Source organism: Cnephaeus nilssonii (genome assembly GCF_951640355.1).
Source record: "Cnephaeus nilssonii genome assembly, chromosome: 13".
Classification (NCBI taxonomy): Eukaryota; Metazoa; Chordata; class Mammalia; order Chiroptera; family Vespertilionidae; genus Cnephaeus; species Cnephaeus nilssonii.
In genome coordinates, this window is record NC_137084.1 from 60,699,331 (window position 1) to 60,720,859 (window position 21,529).

General features: G+C 48.7%; 1 protein-coding gene across 1 annotated transcript in view; it reads left to right on the forward strand.

The window, feature by feature from the left end:
* Window positions 1-3,163: 3,163 nt before the first annotated feature.
* Window positions 3,164-21,529, forward strand: part of PANX1 (pannexin 1) — a 52,948-nt gene continuing 34,582 nt past the window's right edge. Inside the window, exon 1 of the mRNA XM_079787135.1 lies at window positions 3,164-4,481. Within this exon, the coding sequence (XP_079643261.1) occupies window positions 4,301-4,481 (181 nt within the window). The 5' untranslated portion in view covers window positions 3,164-4,300. The remainder of the gene's footprint in view (window positions 4,482-21,529) is intronic.

A 21,529-nucleotide genomic window follows, 5' to 3' on the forward strand; every position in this document is an offset into this window, starting at 1 on the left:
TCCAGCTGTGAGCTTCCCAGAATGCCTTCTCTAAAGTGGGTCTCTCTTCTTGTTATTGCCTACCTCTATTGTTTTCCTTAGTAGCACTTATCACACTACATAAACATTTAATTGCTCTGTTAATTTTAATATTGTCTGCCTCTTTGACTGGAATTTGGCTCCAGTCAAAGCAAGATGCCTGACCTGTTTTGTTCACTGCTGCATCCCCAGCGTGGATCATAGTACAGATACAGAATAGTTGCCCAGCAAATATTACTTGAATAAATGAATGAATGACTATATAAACAGAACAGACAGTGTAGTGAGCTTAATTATTTTGACTTTGACTATTTTGGTTGCAAAAGGTCTCATATTCAAGAGTCAAAAGTCAAAGGTCTCAAACAAACAAAACAGCTGTGGGGCAGTAGCTTTGAAGCCCACTACTGCCTTGGCCTCCTTCAAACAAATGGCACTGGGGAAGGGGTGGGGGCAGGAGGACTATTTTATCCCCAAATGTACCTTACGATGATTGTAAAAAAGCAATAACAAAACAAGGGAAGTCTAAGAAACTGTCACAGCCAACAGTTGCTAAGGAGACATGACAACTGTCCACAAAAGAATGTCCAGCCTAAGAAAAAGCCTTATAACAGTTTATTTGAGCCAAACTGATGACAATTTCTGGGAAGCAACATCTCAATGAATTGAGAAAATGCTCCCGAGAATGGCAGTTTTGCAACTTATTATTTTGTTTTTTATTTTCATCTTTTTAATAACTTTAAAAATTTTCACTTACAGTTGACATACAATATTATCTTAGTTTCAGGTGTACAACATAGTGATTAGACATTTATGTAATTTACTGCTTATTTTATACACTAGAATCAAAGGAGAAGACATAAGCCAAGTTACATGAAATCCATTGGTGGTAGATTAGAAAGGCGGGAGAGAGCAAAGCAGGAAAATCTCTGAGGTTGGATAAAAAGTAAAACAAACATACATGTACTTGTTTTACATTGGTGAGTATAGGGTAGTTAACATTTAATAGTTATAGCACAGAGAGGGGATTTGGGCAATAACAATGAGGGTTTCTGTGGTCTCTTGCTCTTGAGCAGTGGTTCTCAACCTTTCTAATGCCGCGGCCCTTTAATACAGTTCCTCATGTTGTGGTGACCCCCAACCATAAAATTATTTTTGTTGCTACTTCATAACTGTAATTTTGCTACTGTTAATGAATCGTAATGTAAATATCTGTGTTTTCCGATGGTCTTAGGTTCTACAGCAGCGGTTCTCAACCTGTGGGTCTCTGGCCCCACCCTTTTCATCTCTGACTCCCTCCCCTCGTCTTCCCTTTATCAGTGTTAGACATCTCTACCTCCCATTTCCTAGCATGTTCTCTTTCTTGCCTCTATTGTAAATTCAACAAACGTGGACTGACTTTCTGCTAAATGTAAAAAAACTCTGCCAGGGCTGAGGGCAATTTACAAAACTGCAGATTCTGTTCGGACCCTCAGAGGAGCTTGATATGTAATGAGAAAGCAGAGACGCAACCCACCACCACACAAGGGAAAAGGAGCTAAAATCTGGACCAGGAGAAAGTGCTAGGGAGGGAGTGATTCATCCCAACTGGGGGCTCAGAAAGGCTTCCAGAAGAGGGGACATTTGAGCCTGTTAGATGTGTCAATTTTGACAAGGAGAGAAAGGTCACAGCATCCACGCTTTCATTCACTCCTGGAAAGCTCCTGTCCCAGCTCTGCCTGCCACAGACTTATCCATCCTAGGCCTCAGTCTTTTATGCACGCCCCCCTTGGCACACCCCACCCTTCACAAAATCACTTACCCTTTCCAACTTGTATTATAGTTAATTGTGCACACATCTTATTTCTCTTACTAACCCATGAGGTCTTTGAGGGAACGGAATGTGTCCACTTCATCTTTGCTTCCCTATCTCCATCAAGCCCAGAACCGGCCCATCTTTGGCCTCTAATATGTGCCTCGAGTGTGCGGATAAATGAGTGTAAGTTGGTTTACTTGTTTTTAAACAGTTTTCATGGTGAAAACGTTTCAGATTCCTTTAGACACTTAACAAATATTTATTAAAAGACCTACTATGTACAAGGCATTTGTGCTAAGTGTTAGAGATAAGAGTGGTATACCTGGGCATGGACCTGCCCTCATGAAGCTTTAAGGGGGAGACAAACATTAATGAAAAGTTAAACAAATACCTGTTGAATTATAGTTGTGATTAATATTAAGAAGAAAAAATAGAGGGCAACAATAACAGATAACACTTATAGAGCACTCATCAGCTGTCCTCAGCACTTTATATAGGTTAAGTCAGTTGATCCTTATCACAATCATAAGAGGTATAACCACTTTGTAGATGAGAAAGCAGGCGCAGGAGGGTCAAGTACCTTTCCCAAGGCCCACAGCTAATAACCAGTAGTGCCCGTATTGCAAGAATGTATAACAAAGCGACCTCAGAGAAGACTTTCCTGGACAAGTGGCATCCATCTGAGATAAAGAGGGTGAAAAAGAGCTGGACAGGCAAAAAGGCTACCATGGGAATGTTTTGCAAGGAGCCTGATCAACTGGAAGAGCTGTATGGGAAGTAGTGAAGCTGGTGAGACAGGCAGTGACCATGCTAAGAAATTTGGATTTGATTCTAAAAGCAACGTCCACTTTAAGAAGGGGGAGGTGACATGATCAGATTGGAGCTTTTAAAAGCTCCCTCTGGCAGCTGGGAGAGAATGGCTTGCAGGCCTAGGGGATATATTCCTATGTGGTTAGGAGAGAGGCTGGTGGCCTGAACTGGGCAGTGTTGGAAGTGCAGGGAGAGAAGAACTGCCAAATTTTCTATATTTAGGAGAGAGAAGCAAGAGGATTTGGAAGTCGGTTATGGCAGCTGGGAGAGAAGGAAGTGTTGGGCAGATGGGTGGGTGGTGATGCATTTAGCAAGATGTGGAAGACTAAAGTTCAGGCTGAGAGGAAGATGAGGATTGCGGTTCTGGTCATTATGAGTTTGAAGTCCAGTGAGCATCCAAGTGGAGAGTTGAGTAGGCCCTTGGAGGAGTGCTCAGAGGGCAGGCCAGGGTGGAGAAGTACATGTGGGAGCTGAGAACATATAGAAGAGGCTTGTGTGCATGGGCGCCACCACTACCCCCCCCTCCCCCTCCACCCACCACACATACAAAGCAGAGAGGGCAGTCCAGCCCGGCTCCAAGGAGACATCATGTTTAAAGGTCCGGTCTGCTCCCATGTTGCTGATTAGAGCATCTCCTGTCTATTTTCTCAGCATCCACTTTCTGTAAGTGGTTCGAAAGCTGCTCCACTCATCCTCAGTCACCCCTCCGCAGGCTCCCAGACCAAGGCTCGGACAAGGAACGCAGAAGCTCCACCGAGCAGCGTTGAGGCCTGAGACCCAGTCACATCAGGGCTCCCCACCGCGTCCCCTGTGCTCATCGCCACTCAGAGCTCCTGGAAGGGCCCAGGGCTCCCTCTTCCCCCACGCGCTCAGACTACACCGCGCGATTGCCTTGTTGCTCTCTGAAGCATTCGCCGCTCTTTTTAACCTGAATCATCAGGTGGAAATGTTGGGGGTGGGATGTAAAAGTGGGCCATTCTGTCCACCGCGTAAGGGGCTGCTTTTCAGAAATGTTTTCAAAACTTCCGGGTGCCTAGAAGTGGGAATAGGAGGATGGGAGGAGCGCGAGGATGATCAGACTGAGGTCCTTCTATGGTGGGAAGATCTCTTTGGGGATGTAGATGCCCCGGTCGCGGGATGCTGCCGTGCCCCTCCGCCCCGCGTCACCGCGGTTTCCGGAAACTCCACGCCCCCGGGTCCTCCGTCGGCCTCCTGGTTCCGGAAAAGCGCAGCCGAGCGGGCTGAGCGCGCGGGCCGGCCTGGAAGCAGCTTCAGCCGCCCGGCGGAGCGGATCCAGGACCCGGGCGAGAGCGAAGCGCTCTGTTCCCTGGTTGATTCTCGCGCCTCCGGGCAGCGGAGAGGCGCGGAGCCCGGGCGTCGCGCGCGTCGCGGGGACCTGCGCAGGCGGAGCGCGTGGGGGCGGGTCTGCGCGGCGGCGGCGGCGGCGGAGCGCGCAGAGCTCGTGCGCCCAGCAGAGGCGCTGGCAGCCGCGCGCGCCGAGGCACAAAGGCTGGTGTGGAAGCCACCCGCGAGGCGGCAAAAGGAAAGCGAAAGCCTCGGCGGGGCCGGGGCCGGAGTGAAGGCGCCGCGCTGCGCTCCCAAGCACTGCGCTCCCAACACCGACAGTTCCCGGGCCTGCCCTCTGGGGTCTGACGGGCCCGAGCCCGGCGCGCCGCGGCCATGGCCATCGCCCACCTGGCCACCGAGTACGTGTTCTCGGACTTCTTGCTGAAGGAGCCCTCGGAGCCCAAGTTCAAGGGGCTGCGGCTGGAGCTGGCCGTGGACAAGATGGTCACGTACATCGCCGCGGGGCTGCCCCTGCTGCTCATCTCGCTGGCCTACGCGCAGGAAATCTCCATCGGTAGGGCCCGGGGCCGGAGGGGCGTGGCGGGCGGAGCGGGCGGCGGGCCGGGCGGAGCCGGCATTCTGGGTGGGGCCGGGCCCTGAGAAGTGATCCTGTCCGGTGCCCCTGGCAGTGCTCCCTGCTGAGCTGTGTGAACGTGGGGCAGAAAGGTAGCCCCGGTTTTATGGTCTGAAGCATTCTTTGTGCACGGGGGCTTCGTTTGTGCCCCGGTGGACTCTGCTCGCATCCTTACACCCCAGTTGTGTCTCCTGCGCCCTGCTCATCACGACTGTGGCTGCGTGTTCATCTCCACTCTCATGACCGGCGCCCTTGCCACCAGAACACCTGTCTCCCCCCTTGTCCCCTGCACACATTCGTGTTGTCATCTAAGATTTTGTGCCAGAGAAGTCCCTGCGTGGCTGAACGTTGGATAGGGAGACAAGTGCCCCGTGAAAAGTTATTTTATCCCATCGTTATCTTATTTTAATGGATATTGACTGAAACTTGGAGGCTGCAGGATTGCGAATGATAGGACATACCTGTAGTTGGCAGGTAATAGACAGATACCAACATCCTCCACGTAGATGTTCTTATGATGAATGAGATGAATGAGTCCCCTTCCTGTAAATTCTCACTTGATCATAATAACAGTTCTGTGAGATTCGAAAATCTGGTGGTTTGGGCAGGATCAGGTGGCTAAAAAGTGTATGATCTTCCACCTCAGCTCTTCTGACTTTCAGCGCCGGAGAGAGTGTTTGAGTCAACGGGAAAGCGCGTGTGACGGACAGCTGGGGACAGGTGGGGGTGGGGGCGCAGAGGCTGGTGGAGCTGGACCTATGGGAAAGGTTGGGCCTGAGCCTTGGAGTGTGGGTGGGATTTGGATAAGCAGAGGTGAGAGCTTTGCCAAGATACTGAGATGGCAAAAAATGTTACATGTTCCTGGAAGGGGGAAGGTGGAGGGGCGGGGGGGGGGGGGGGGGGGCGACACAGTGGCGGTCCTAGCTGAGGCAGGATCATTAGTCAGGGTTCCTGGAATAGGAGAGTGATGGGGGCCTGAGTCACTTAGAACAGAGGTGTAAAGACTTGATGGTTTAAAAAGTACGAAGTTCTTATTTGAGCAAAGGATGGACCCGTTGAAAACAGCACTTAAATAAATAATAGCCCGATGGTAGCATATAGGGTCTGCGAAGGAGGGGGGAGTGGAGTTAGGGAGGCTGGGTGCCGCAAGGTGGGGCATCAGTTGAGGTCTTGTGCATGCCTGGGGGCCAAGAGTGGAAGGAAAGGGATGGGAAGGGGTGATTTCTGAGAGATGGAGGAGCATCGAGCAGCACTCGAGTACCTCATTTTTATTTTTATTTTATTTTATTTTTTTAAGTACCTCATTTTTAATAGGCCATGAAGGGCAGAGACAGGTCAGAGTTTTGGAAAGGCTGCGGGCCTGGGTGAGGGGAGAGTAGTGTTTTTTGTGGAAGGAAATAGTGAATAGAGGGAAGAGTTGGTTAGAAAAGGGTTACGACGCGTTTGATTTGGGCACTAAGTTGTTCAGCTTCTCAGGAAGTTGCCAAATTCGCTGTGGAAAAATAAGTGTGCCGTTTTCCCTGTCTCTGGGTAGGCATGGCCACGGGTTCCTTCCCTTCCGCCTTCCGGATGGCCGGCTGCGGAGGCTTCCAGCAGGAAGGAAAACCACCGACTAGCATGGGTCCTGGAGATGGTCTCTCCCTGCAGCAAGTGCTCCTTGAGTAAGAGGACACCAGCTGTGGGCTGGACCGAGTGCTGGGCACCGAGGACCCAGGTGTAAATGAGTCACGGTCCCTGTCATGGAGGAGCAACAGTCTCGGGCACCTGATGCCAGGAGGGAGGAGTTGGTTACCATCCTGGCCACATATGAGAGGGGCACCTAGGGTACCTGCACCCACATTGATGGGTTGTGTGAGAGGCATTTAATTGGCATTGGGAGTGGGTTTATGCAGCCAGGGCGTGGCTTTAGGCTGTGGACATAGCAGTGCTAGGTGTTGAGGGGACATGAAAGGAGTTTGAGGCCTGCAGGAGTTTACCATCCAGTTTACCACTAGGACAGACATGCTGACAGGTAGCATCATCCAGTTGTGTGTGATTCAGTGACAAGGGAGTGTAGAGCTCCAAGCACCAGGCAGGTGAAGGTTGGCCGGGACTTGGCTAAAGAGCTGCCGAGCAGACTCCCATGTCTTCTCAAATGCTTCAGGACCTCCAAGGGCAGGACAGGCATGTGGGATGAAGCCATCAGGACCAGGGAAGACCTGTCAAGCTCAGTACCCACCAGATAAAGCCAGAAGAAAGGCTCAGGAGAGAAGAGGAGAGGGACATAAATTAGCACCTGGAGTTGGTACAGTGGGGTCCCGTCACGTAGCATTTTGTTTTGTGCACACTCAGCTTTTGTACAAAAACAAAGCAATAAAGGAGAACAACAACAACAACAAGAGAGAGGAGTAGTTTAAATGATGCAGACGCTCTTGCCCCACCACTTTGGGGAATGAGCACTGGCCCAGAATGTGAAATAGGCCTGCAAACTTTAAAGCTGGTTTCATCCTCCCTCTCAAGAGAGGTGCACCCTGCCTCTCTGGTGCCTGGGGTAGCCTGTCATTGTCGTACATTGTGCATTGCATTATAACCGGTCCCTGTGGCTGCCTCGCCTACAAGGTACTTCATTTGTCTTCTATTGGTCCTGGAAGCTGGCCAGTGGGGAGAGGGGACTGTTAAAGGTTAGAGAGAGAATGGCCTCATATGATAAAACATACAGGGTATCCTATTAAAGGCTTCTTCTCAGCCTTTGGCCCATTTTCTCACTAGTTCAGTTCACTGGGTTCCTTTCAGAAAAGAAGGACAGAACCAGCCCAGGCCTTAGAGACCGACGGGCAGGGCAGCAAGCGGGCCTTTAGGCTCTGCTGGGTGCCCGCATGGTGGCTGCAGGTGAGTCCACTCCATGGAGATTCTGGCCCCTCTGCCTCCACAGCAGCTCACACAGGCCTAGGGTGGAGGCTGTAGGGAGACAGTTTTGTGCCACAGAAGGACCCTCATTTCCAACACAGCTGTCCCCAGATGCCTCTAGAGGGGCAGCATGCTTCACCCTGGGGTGGGGGAGATTTAGGAAATAGCTGGGTGTCAACTCTGTGTAGAATCCTCCTATCTAATAAAGAGGGAATATGCAAATTGTCCATCACACTGTCACAAAGATGGCGGTGCCCATAGCCACAAGAGGGCGGCGCCCAGTCCCCTCAGCCCCGCTGGAGTACCCCAGTCCTTTCAGCCCAGCTGGGGTGGCAGCAGGCTCACGGTGCGGCCAGTCCCGCCCTCAACCCCCCAGCTGCCCAGGGCCACCCGAGGCTCAGGTAACCAGGGCCAGCCGAGGCTTGTGCTGCCGGCAGTGGCAGCAGCAGAGGTGTGATGGGGACATCGCCTTCCCCTGATCGCTGGGTCGCCTCCCACCCCTGAGGGCTCCTGGACTGTGAGAGGGGTAAGCTGGGTTGAATTTTCATGCACCGGGCCTCTTGTCCTATATAATAAAAGCCTAATATGCTAAGTGTCCAATCGTTCGTTTGACCAACCGTTTGACCAGTCACTATCATGCACACTGATCTCCAGGGGGCAGATGCTCCGACCAGTAGGTTAGCTTGCTGCTGGGGTCCAGCTGATCTGGACTGGACCAGGCAGGCTGGACACGCCCTGGAGCCCTCCTGCAGTCCCTCCCCAGCCCCGATCGTACACCGGGGTGAACAACCCCACTGGTGCACGAACCTGTGCACTGGGCCTCTAGCACAAGCATAACTCGACTGTGTGGCCTCCAAGCTCTGAAATTCTAGCAGTATTTACCCAAACTATTGGAGAAACGAATTCCCGGAGTGTGCGGCTACCTTTCAGTAGACCAGACTCTGAACGGTGTTCATGCTCTTGGGGACTTTTGAGAAGGTTTGTAGTGCAGGCCTTCTCAGGGCTGCTATGATTCCCTGGGGCCCTAACCTGGTGTGTGAGGAGACCCTAGGAAAGGGATGCTTGTTGCTGAGCAGTGGAGGCAGCCAGTGCACCCCTGGGAAAGGGAGTCCGGTCTGGCCAGGGAGCTGTCTCCTCCTGCTGCCCTCCCAGTGGGCGGCCACAATTCTGGACAGAGGGACTTGGTCCCTTGGGGTTAGCTATGTTTGCTGCTGTCATTTGGCCAGCCTCAGAGAGCCAAAGGACAGATATAACGGCAGCTGCTTCAGATCCTACGTGTTCGGTTACAGTTTCCCTTGTGCTTTCTCCATGTGAGTCAGCAGCCAGATGGCTTAAGTCATCTGCTCTGTTGTGCCCGAATTTAGGCACATCTTCGGGAATACGTTTAGGCTTCTTTTCAGCATATACTGGACGGCAAAGCTGGTTGATTCTTTTCAGGGTACCTATAAGAATGGGCTGATATTTAGGGTCTCAGAGCACAGCCCCCGTAACAGCACATTCTCAATTCATACTTAAAGCCAAAGAGCGCAGAGAGCCTCCTGGCCCCTTCCAGAAAGACGCCTGCTGTCCCAAGAGGCTGCTAATGTGCGTGTGGATCTCTTTGTTAACTTTTTTGTTGTATTTTTATTGCACAAATAGTACCTAGATATTTTTACAAAATATGTAGGTACTAAATATAGTCTCATGCCAAAGGAGTCATAAACTTCCTTCCTCACATGCTAGAGGTGACTACTGTGTAGAGACCTGTGCAGCCTTAATGCCCCCTTTGTCTGCATTAATAAAACCTGTACACGTTTTTTAAAGCAAATTGAGTCATACTTGCATTTTCTCACTTAATATTTTGGATAGCATTCTGTGTCAGTGCATAAGTGTCACCTCACTATTTTTTAATAGGCAGCGTATTCTGTAGCCTAGTATATTCTTATCATAATTCTTCTAAGAACTCCCCTAGTGAAGTACATGTAGGTTCTTTCAAAATGTCTACTATTACAAATGAAGCTTGTGTGTGTGTGTGTGTGTGTGTGTGTATAAATCTTTGTAAATGTTCTCTCCTCCCAACATTGAAAGGGAAAGGGAGAGAGCAGTATCATTTCCCCGAAGGATAAAATCATCTTCCAGGATAGTTTGCATTCCCGAGTCCCTATTTCAAGTAAGTAGGAAAAAATGCTGCCTTGTATACTCCCCACCTCTCACTCCTGCTAAAGGTGACTCTATCAGAAGACTGGAGGAGGCGTTTTGATGTGCTCCTGGTTTTAAGAAAGTAAAATTGCAACTTTTGGTGGATTCCCTAATGTGTTCCCAGAGCACACTGTAAATTTCCTTCCTGACACTGAAGTTGCAGTTAGGTAATTATTTGTATTACTAGAGGCCCGATGCATGAAGATTCGTGCAAGAATGGGCCTTCCTTCCCCTGGCTGCTGGCACCGCCTTCGCTCCGGCCTAGAGCCACCTTTCCGCCTTCCCACACTGCCCAGAGGCCTGGAGTGGCTAGGGTAGTGCGAAACGCCTGCATCCCGCCTTGCCCCTGGCTGCTTGGTACCTGCGTATGCAAATTAACCCGCCATCTTTGTTGGGTTAATTTGCATACTCACTCCTGCTTGGCTGGTGGGCGTCGCAAAGGTATAGTCAATTTGCATCTTACTCTTTTATTAGTGTAGATTTGTTGAATAGTGTTTCCCTACCAGACTGTACTTTCATTAAGGACACCTGTCCTCTATTGGGCTCACTGCTCTGTCCATAGCTTTTAGCAGAAAACTGATACACAGTAGACATTCAGTAGAGGGTGTAAATGAAAAAAATTATCAGGAGTGTCAGTATTTTGGGGTTATCTATAAGGTGTGATTAATAGAGAAAGGAATATGAATTGACAGATAATAGCAAACATTTAGTAATGATGAGATCAATTAAAAAATATATTAGAACTTACCCAATAGCATTTGTTCTGTTTCAGTACATACTGTTACCTGACTTTAAAAGACCCAATGAGCCTGGCTGGTGTGGTTTAGTGTTTGAGCAGGAGGTCACAGTTCGATTCCCAGTCGGGCATGCAGGAGGCAGCCAATCAATGATTCTCTCTCATCATTGATGTTTCTTCTATCTCTCTCTTCCTTCCTCTCTCTGAAATAAATTTTAAAAAATACACATAAAAATACTTAAAAGTGAATTACAAGATCCATCTGTATATATAAAAGCCTAAGCGACTGTTACGACTGAATGACCGGTTGGCCAGTTGCTATGATGTGCACTGACCACCAGGGAACAGATGTTCAATGCAGGAGCTGCCCCCTGGTAGTCAGTGCGCTCCTGCAGCCCCTCCCCCCTGCTGACAGCCCCCCCCCCAATAGGTCCCGAAACGGGGGTGGGGCAGGGGGCGGCTGGCCAACCTCCTGGGGTCTCTCCCCCCTGCCAGCCAGCCTCCCGATAGGCCTCGATCACCAGCCAGGCCAAGGGACCCCACCCATGCATGAATTCATGCACTGGGCCTCTAGTATTTAATGATTTACTTCTCCCTTTTTCTGTTACCCCACCCCACCATCTCAAGAAAAAAGGAAGAAAAGAAAATGAGGCTGTGGAAAATATTCTATTATTTCAAAATAGTTGGAATTCCCATCTGCAGCAAAAACCGAACATACGTCTCAGAAGCTAGGTTTGAATTAGTGACATCCTTTCAAAAAACCATGCCAACTCCATCCTTCCCTGCAGATTGCGTCCTTGGACCACTTTCTTCTCAAACCTCTGACTGAGGCAGTAAGAGTTTGGAGAAGGGGAGGCAGTTTGGGAGCATTGGGCCTGGTGAAGTGAGGTGGGCACAACTATGTGCCCTGGGTTACTGAGGGCAGCAGAGCGAATTTCCCAGATACTTTTAATGTCTGTGTCTTTGTGGTCAAGATCAGACAGTAAGAAGAAATTAAATTAAAGCTCTGCTTTTTTTTTTTTTTTTTTTTTTTTTTTTTTACACACCCCAATTTTGGTCTCTTCCTCAGAGGTAACTACTGTTTGTGTGTGTGTGTGTGTGTGTGTGTGTGTGTGTGTGTGTGTTTCCTTTTACATTGCTCTATGTTCCTAAGGAAAAATTTGATTCTATTAGCATTTACCATTATTAAATTTTTAACAAGTATTCTGCCATGCATTAAAAATTTGCAATTTGTTCATTTACTGTAATATGTCCTGGAGATATTTTCATGTCAGTGTGTATAAATCTGCCTCATTTCGTTGAGATGTGGCATCATCTTCCAGAGTCTGACTATGGAGAATTTAACCATTCCGCTAAAGGACATGCAGGTTCATGCCACTTCTTCTCACTGCAGACATGGTCCAGTGAGCATCCCCGGACGTGCCTCCTCATTCAGAATGTGGTGGGTCTCAAACTTTTTGTTCTCAGGACCATGGAACACTCTTAAATTTTATTGAAGAGTCCAAAGAGCTTTTGTTTGTGTGCTCTACCTGCAGGTATCAATCATATTAGAAATTAAAACTGAGAAATATTTAATTTTTTTCATTCATTTGAAATAAGCCTTCTTACATATTAACATATATATTTTTATGAAAAAATAACTTCAAAAATAAGACTTAGTAAGAAGAGTGGCACTGTTTTCTAATTTCACAGATCTCCTTAATGTTTAGCTTAATAAAAGACCGCTGCCTTCTCCTATTTGCTTCTCATTCATTTTGTGGCGATAACCCATGTCAGCAGCCTCTGGAAACTCCACTGTATGCACTAACGAGAGAATGAGGATAAGATGGCAGATAACAACCCAGTATTATCGTGGAAATAGGTTTAAGGTTATGAACCTCCTAGAAGAGTCCCAGGTTCCAGAGCACACTGTGAGAGCCATTACTCTGGGGTCAAACTTGAGGGTGGAGTTTACAGTTAGAGGGTCAACAGGTGTGCACATTTCAGTTTAAAAGGTGCTTCACATTGCCCTCCGGAATACCAGTTCACACCGCGGTCAGCAGTCAGCATCATTTCTATGATGGAAATGGCATCTCACTGTTTCAGTTTATAGTTCCCTGCCTGCACTGGGATTTCACATGACGCAGTTCTGGGTCCTGCAGTAACACAGCAGTGTTCTGGGGATTGCTCATTCTCTCTGGGCTGTTTGATCCCAGAGAGACTGTCAGGTCTTAGCTGGTTATCATTAATTTATGAAATATTCCCCTGCCCAAGTATATCTTAATTACCTCTTTCCACCTTTTTTTAAAACTAAAGGTTAAAAAAAGTTGTTTCATTCGGAGTCCTCTGTTTCCTATTTAAATTGAGTCAACTAGCAAATTCAATTTATTAAGAAACTAGAGGCCCGATGCACAAAATTTGTGCATGGATAGGGTCCGTAGGCCTGGCCGGTGATCAGGCCAATTTGTGGGGCAACCAGCGGGGCAGTCAGGGAGGGCCCTTCCCCCGACTGGCACCCGCCTTGGCCGGCCTGGCACTGTCTGCTCGCCGGCCCCGCCCCCCACCACCACCGTCGGTTGCCTCCCTCTGGTCGTCTACCTCTGCGGGGCGACCAGCGGGGTGATTGGGGGTCCCCCACCCCCAGCACCCGCCTTGGCTGGCCTGAGGCCTGCAGGCTGGGGGCAGCTCCTGTATTGAGCATCTGCCCACTGGTGGTCAGTGTGCATCATAGTGACCAGTCGTTCCACCGGGTCGTTCCATTGTTCGGTTGATTTGCATATTAGGATTTTATTATATAGGATGTAAAGATACCTTTTAAAAAAATCTTTTTTTTAAATGTTATCATGTGGCCCGACCAGTGTGGCTCAGTGTTTGAGTGTCGACCTATGAACCAGGAGGTCATGGTTTGATTCCTGGTCAGGGCATATGCCCAGGTTGTGGGCTCCACCCCGTGCTGGATGTTCAGGAGGCAGCCGATCAATGATTCTCTCATCCCTCTCTGAAGTCAATAAAAATATATATTAAATAAATTGATAGATAAATAAATAAATGTTAACATCTGCTTCGCATCTCATGATGGAATGTAAGGGTTGTCAAAGCTTTCAAAAAGCATGGTCGCTCCGGTGGAAAGCTTACTTTTCAGAGAGTTCTTGTTCAGCTCTACCCGGGCTTGCTGAGTTTCACCTCTCCTCTCTGACAGCACTAGGTTTTCTTTTGCAAACAGGTAATGTTACCTATTAAGTGGGATAATATATGGAAATGGACCTGACACATGGTTCGTAGCCAGTACTACATGTTGGTGACTCTGAAACTAGCATGCACTGCGCTTCCACAGTCTGAAGGGATAGTGTGAGCAGCCACCCAAGCTGTGACAGAGACCTCAGGCTTCTCTCCAGTTCTCACTCAGATTCAGGAGTTCCTCCCATGGGCCCTTGGAGGCTCCGCCAGGTTGAGTCTGGGTGATGGGGACTGTGGCTTGCCTCCCTCCCTCTCCCAGTGTCCCTTAGAGGGAGGAGCGTCCAGGGGCTGGTGGTCTTGACACTCTTCTTAAGGCTTTATTCCTTTTAAGTCTCTAAACACCCAAAGCCTTCATGTTATTAGTGTGTTTTCTTTGTTGCGCACATTGAAATGAAAACCAGAACAGAAAAACGATGCACTTGGAAGAATTAGAGGAACACTCTAATGCACTATGAATAGTGAGGAACAGCTGTGTGGAGCATGTGTGACCAGAAGGCATCTCACCTTAGAATCAGTTTCATCCCTTGTAACATGCGGACACTGGACTAAAATTAGTTATTAGATGCTCTCCAGTACCCTGCATTCTGGTTGAATGCTTCATGCCCCATCTTACTGTGATTCCTCTTGTTCACCTTTGGTCTCCATTCACTCCTGTTCTCGTTCATTTGGCACTTGCTCAGTGAGCGCTGTGCTGTGCACCAGGCCCCATCAGTGAGGAAGGTGGACGTGGTCCTGGGAGCTTGCACCCTGGCAGGAGAGATGGCTTCCCAGTATTGCAGAGTTCTGGCTGTAAGTGCTTTGGAACAAGCACCATGGCAGGGAGGCTTGTCCAGTCAGAGGCACTGGGGTGGCTTTCTGAGGAAGCAACACTTGGGCCGAGTTATCCCTCAGCACTCGTGAAGCCTCGGATGTGGTTTCTTGGAGAAATAGAACAGGATTGGCGTTACTGGGACCTGTTGGGCAGGGGGAAGAGTGAATGGTATAAAGCAAGCAAGTCAAACTTGTGGCCCACAGGCCGCATGCCTCATGTATTTAGCCTGTGTTAGCCTTTGAGTTTGACATGTTTGGTATACAGAGATTGGAGAGATGGGCAGGGGTCCGATCATGGAGGGCCCTGTGGGATTTGGATTTTAGAATTTATCTGGAGCAGTCAGAGGGCTTTTGGCTATAAGTGACATGATCAGATATGCATTTTAAAATCTCACCCCAGATACTTTGACAATGGATTGGAGATATAGGGAGATTAGTTAGGGGTTATTGCAGTTAATTTCAGGCTTATTAACTCTGTGCACTTTGAGGACAGGACTGTCATATGTATCTTGGTCTCCACCATGGTACTTCGAATGGGGCAAGTATTTCAGCAAAGTTTATCAGGAGCTGTTGTGGGGGTGCCTGATGCCTCCCGTCTGTCCCGGGATGCTCGGGCTTGGGAAGGACCTGAGCTGGTCACATTCAGCAGCTCTGCCCTGGGGCTCCAGGGACACCGCCGAAGCCTGGCCCGGCACAGTGGACGCTGAGGAAGAAGGCTGTGTCTGGCGGGAATGAGCCAGGTCTAGTGTGGGAGCCAGGTCCTGGGTGGGTCTCACAGTTGGCTCTCTTCACCTGGCAGAGCAGGAAGCCCTGTGTGTTGAGGGGCTGGGCAAAGCTGCTCTGGGGGGCTGACCCGGGCCCTGGAGGTGAACAGCTGAGGGGTTGGACCTGAGGGAAATGTTGCTACTCACCTCTGCACTTAGGCAATCATTCCTAATGCCTCCCCCGCCCCCTCTTAGGACCAACATTAACAGCTACTCTGTGAGAGTGTGTGTGTGTGTGTGTGTGTGTGTGTGTGTGTGTGTGTGTGAGAGAGAGAGAGAGAGAGAGAGGGGGGGGAGAGAGAGAGAGAGAGAGAGAGAGAGAGAGAGAGAGAGACTTTTTTAGAGCAGTTTTAGGTTCACAGCAAAACTGAGGGGAAGCTACATAGATTTGCCATGTAATCCCTGCCCCCACACATGCATAGCCTTCTCCATGATCAACATCCCCCGCCAGAGTCGTACATTCTGTGGGTTTGGAGAAAAGTATAATGACATGTATCCATCATTATGATATCAGAGTATTTTCACTTCCCTGAAGGTCCTCTGTGCTCTGCCTTTTCACCCCACCCTGGAGGGAGTGCCTGGTCTGTTAGAGTCACGGCCAGCCCAGCCCCCAGTTCAGCATTGCAGTCTCTGCAGGTCATCAGGACCAGGGCTGCAAGGACTGCAGACCCGGGGACATTAAACTGCAGCTCCCCAACCCGCCCCCCCCACCCCCACCCCGGCCCTGCCCTGCCAGGCTGTCTTGGTATTATTATAGAATCCAGTCTGGACTTCCCAGCATGTTGTCCCAGGGTATCCTTTATCTGATCCCTAGCTGGACTCTGTTCCAGGCACGAAGTCTGCTCCCTTCATGACATGCTGTTACTCTAAAGTTCCAAGCCTTTATTTGTGCTGTTTGCCCATCCTGGGATTTTCCTCCCTTCGAATATGAACATCCACCCTGGCTCAGCCATTACCCCAGATAATTTTTTTGTCTATAACATTAGTGATTCGTTTCTTGGCTTCCACTGGACTATAAGCTCTCGGAGGACAGGGACCCTGCCTTCTTTCTCTTGAATCCCCCATTTCCCACGTGGTATCCTGTACATAGGAGGTACCCAGTGAATGCTGTTGGGGTTGAGTTCAACACCACTGAGTTCTGAGTGCATGAGGGAGGACATCTGTGCTTTTTTGGTACCATAATAGAGACAGAAAAAAACAGAGTCCTTGGGGAGGCAGGGTCCTTGGGTCCCTCTGCTAAGCTGCTGGCATAGTGGCCTGTGGCCTTAAATACCAGCTCTGATGAATGTGGTTGCCTCTTATTTTGCATCTGTCATGTGAAACCTTGATGTTCTTTTTAGAATGTCTTTGTGTTTGCATGACCATTCTAAATAATGGTGACAGTCATTTGAAGTTCTTTTCATTTTATTGGAGTCTCTCATCATTGATTCAGTACTGAATTTAGATGCTCAAGGCCTCCTCCTACAAAATAGGGTTTCTTTGTTGCAGGAACTACAAAAGCTAGCTGTTAAAAGTGTCAAAGAAAGGACGTCCAGCCTAAGAAAAAGTCTTATAAGAGTTTATTTGAGCCAAAATGATGACAGTTGCTGAGAAGCCAAATCTCAATTGAATGAGAAAATGCTCCCGAGAATGGCAGTTTTACAGCTTATTTTATACATTTTAATCAAAGGAGGAGAGGTAAGGGGCGGGGGGGGGGGGGGGGGGAATATATGAAATCCATTGGTGATACACTAGTATTAGAGAAACGAGAGAAAGCAAAGAGGGGAAATCTCTGAGACTGGATAAAAAGTAAAATGGAAAAACATACTTCTTTGATACTGGTGAGTATGGGATAGTTAATGATTAATATTTAAAGCACAGAGATGGTATTTGGGCAATAAGATAACAAGGAAGGGTTTTGTGGTCTCCCGCTCTGGTGGGAGACTGTGCCTTTGGGATCTGGCGAAGGAGATTACTCTGACATTTCAAAGGTATATTATCTTAAATGCAAAAAGACAGTAGGTAGACATGCTCAATTAAGATAAAGATTGACCTTTGTCAAGGAAGATACTGGCCTATGTCGTGACTACCTGCCATTACTGGCATTTAGTTGGGAATTTTTATGTTGAGACCATCCTATGTGGTTACTTTCAGTCTCTGTGTTTGTAACACCCACTGTTCAGGCCTCTCCTGAGTTTGTCGGCTTGAGCATGTGGCCCCTTTTTGGTCACAAAAGGCATCTTTGAGGGAGAGATGATACAAAAGGGCTTAACAAAGTTGGGTCTAGTTTCAGGCTGTGGCCCCATTGAATCTAAGATCCTAGTTATCCAAGGCCCGCTGTATGTTCAAGAGTTGAAGAAGATAAGACAAGTAAACCAGTAAGTGCAGGTGAAATTGAAATAATTATAAGTGCACTAAGAAAATAATACGGGAGCCCTGTCTCATGTGGCTCAGTTGGTTGGATTGTCTTCCTTACAACAAAAGGTCATAGGTTCAATTCCCAGTCAGGGTACATACCCAAGTTGCAGGTTTGATTCCCAGTTGGGGTGTGTGGGGCGGCAACCAGTAGATGTTTATTTTTCACATTGATGTTTCTCTCTCCCTCCCTCTCTCTGTCTCTCTCCCTCCCTTTTTTTCCCTTCCTCTCTCCCTCCCTTCCTCTCTTCCTCTCTCTCTAACATCAGTGGAAACAATCCTCAGGTGAGGATTTTTAAAAAAAGAAAGAAAATAATACAGGATGTGACAAAGGAACCCTATATCTTTGTATCTGCAATGCTCATCATGGTATCTGCCACATAGAAATAAAAATAATAGCTCCACTGCCCTAGCTGGTTTGGCTCAGTGGATAGAGTGTTGGTCTGGGGACTGAAGGGTCCCGGGTTCAATTCCTGTCAATGGCACATGCCCGGGTTGCAGACTTATTCCCCAGTAGGGGGCATGCAGGAGGCAGCTGGTCGATGATTCTCTTCACTGATGTTTCTGTCCCTCTCCTTCTCCCTTCCTCTCTGAAATCAATAAAAATATATTTAAAAAAATAATAGCTACCACTGATTGAGTTCTTACTGTGTGCTAACACTGTGGCCAACATTTCTTTTAAACCTTATAGGAATTCTGTGAAGTTTTACAAATGAGAAAATTATGTTCAAAGAGGTTAAGTAACTTGCTAGTAATTGAAAGGGAAAACCCAATGCCTATTGGCTATGATGGGATCTTTTAAAAACAATATTCAGGAATAAAAATTCCAGAGCCTCTGTTTATAGATTTACCTAATTTCTTTCCTTAGGCTAAAATTCCTTCCCCATCTCTAACTGGACTTTTATATATTTTTTCCACACAGATTAGGCTTCTGTGTCAGCGAAGATCACCTGGACAGTAATTTTTTCTAAGCCTTTTTATACTTAAACATGTCTGTTAAGTTGCCCCTTGGCATTAGATGATCTGTTCCTTTAATTTTTTTCCTTAAGCTACTCCCCTCCCCCTTCTTCTGGGGCAACATCCAATATCTCATGTTCATTTTGGGATGGTGCCCAGCTTCCCCCTGCCCTCTTTCAATGCCCAAACTAAGACCAGTGGTGGAAGTGGGACCAGTCTGGAGTTGCCACAAGGACCTATTTCCCGGCTCTCACATGTCAGATTCCTGCTGTGACATTTTTGATGATGTAGTTTATTCTTTCTGGTCCTTTCCTTCATGGGTCCAGCCTCGGCCCCTGCTGGGTGAATTAACTCCATGCCTGCATTCCCGGCCACCCTGCCAACAGTCTGTCTGCCTCCACACAAAGCAGCACTAGGTGCTCTGGGTTAGGCCTTCACACCCAGCCATGGACCACATGGGGCTGCTCTTGTTGGCTCTGTGGTTTTTGATGACACTTTTATGGACGTGAACTTTGGGCCTAGAGCTCAGGACCAGGCTTCTGGGGAGATTGAGGCTGGCCCTCTCCTGCTGCTTCGTGTGTTACTGACAGGCCTTGCATTCCACAGTGCCTGTCCTTCTCCACTCCGCCCTGCCCCATGCCCTGGTCACTCATTCCCGGGGCATCATCGCACTGGGGAAAGAGTAGGGCCACACTCGTGAGATTGTATCGCACCTATACCAAATGTTATCTGTCCGACTTTGGAAGTTAATCTCTCTGAACCTCTATTTCCTCATCTGACAAATGGGACTAAATATGATGACTGGTGCCCCGACGGGTTCTTTTAGTGGATTGAGTGACAGCATCTAACTAATTCCTACTCAGTCATAGTAGTTAGTAAATGACATGTGTTCTCCTTCGGCAGGTGATTCTGTGATGGGAAGTAGCTTCTGTTATCAGCACACTAGAAGCCCGGTGCACGAAATTCGTGCACGGCAGGGGGTTGTCCCTTAGCCCAGCCTGTACCCTCTCCAATCTGGGACTCCTGGAGGGATGTCCGACTGCCCGTTTAGGCCCGATCCTGGTGGGATCGGGCCTAAACGGGCAGTCGGACATCCCTCTCACAATCCAGGACTGCTGGCTCCCAACTGCTTGCCTGCCTGCCTTCCTGATTGCCCCTAACCGCTTCTGCCTGCCAGCCTGATCACCCCCTAACCACTCTGCTGCCAGCCTGGTTGATGCTTAACTGCTCCCCTGCCAGCCTGTTTGCCCCCAACTTCCCTCCTCTGCCAGCCTGGTCACCCCTAACTGCCCTCTCCTGCAGGGTTGATCACCTCCAACTGCCCTCCCTTGCAAGCCTGGTCCCTCGCAACTGCCCTCCCTTGCAGGCCTGGTCCCTCACAACTGCCCTCCCTTGCAGGCCGGGTGCCTCCCAACTGCCCTCTCCTGCTGGCCATCTTGTGGTGGCCATCTTGTGTCCACATGGGGGCAGGATCTTTGACCACATGGGGGCAGCTATATTGTGTGTTGCAGTGATGATCAATCTGTATATTATTCTTTTATTAGATAGGATAGAGGCCTGGTGCACGGGTGGGGGCCAGCTGGTTTGCCCTGAAGGGTGTCACAGATAAGGGTGGGGGTTCCCTTGGGGTGTGGGGCGGCCTGAGAGAGGGGCCTGTGGTGGTTTGCAGGCTGGCCACGCCCCCTGGCAACCCAAGGGGAGGCCCTGGTATCTGGAATTTATTTTCCTTCTACAATTGAAACTTTGTAGCCTGGAGCAGAGCCAAGCCTGGGGCTCCGGCAGCCATTTCTGTGGCAGTTAATTCACCTTCTACAATTGAAACTTTGTAGCCTTAAGCGGGTGAGCCCGGCCAGGGTGTGCGGAAAGCTTTGCTTCCCCTGTTGCCGCCAGCAACCCTGGCCTGCTCTCTCAAGCTCCATTCTGCCGCCATTTGTTTGAATTTGTTTACCTTCTATAATTGAAACTTTGTAGCTTGAGTGGAGGCTTTGGCCTGTAACGGCTATGGAAAGCTTGGCTTCCTCTGTTACCTGGGAAACCTTGCTCTCTGTGGCTGTAGCCATCTTGGATTGGGGTTAATCTGCATACTCGCCCTGATTGGCTGGTGGGCGTGGCTTGGCTGGTGGGCATGGCTTATGTAGCGGAGTGATGGTTAATTTGCATATTACCATTTTATTAGAGAGGATAGGGCATGGATGGGGAACATCTGGCCCGCGGGCCGTATAAGGACCGTGAAATCATTTGGTCAGGCCCTGCCAAGGCATTAGGGGTGACTTCATTAAATGTTTGACCAAATATAGCTGGCTAATTTTTAAGTTGGTAATGTTGTATGGCCCACAAATTATGTTATAAATATCTAAATGGGCCTTGGCAGAAAAGAGGTTCCCCACCCCTGACACAGGGGAATACCAGGATAATGTGGGAGTCACAGATGCTCATATGCCTTTTTCCCCCCCAGCATGTGAATGATTTGTGCCACCAAGTTAGAGGACCTGGATGAAGCAAGCTGCAGAGGAGTGTGGCAGGCACACAGTGCCCATTCGCCCCCGGCTCTTCCTCTTGGCTCTGTTTGGTCACGTGCCCTGTTTCGGAAGTGCTCTCTGGTCTTTGTGCAGTTTTTATTTTTTTGTGTGCCTTACACAGCAGCTCCAACTTATCACACCCCTCTATCCCACTAGGATGTTTTCATCCGGATCGTTGCTGTTAGTGTTCTAGGTTCAAAATCTGCAGAAGGGGGAGGGGACACCTGTAATAATGTCCACATTAAAAATTTTTAATTAATAAAAATCTGCAGAGATTTTGAGTGATAGGCCCTAGTCCTATAATATCCATAAATTTTGTTAATTTTAGTGATTCTCCAGAACACTACCCCACATAAATAGCATTATAGTAGAGTTATTTGTGTTGATTTCATTTCTACCTCCCATGTGACCTTTTGCATTAATCTTCATTTCATGGAACCAGAGTCTTTGGCCTAGACCAGGCTAGGACCTAGAGGTGATGGAAGAAACTTCAGACAGACGTGTGCTGTGACTGTTTCTTCACACTAT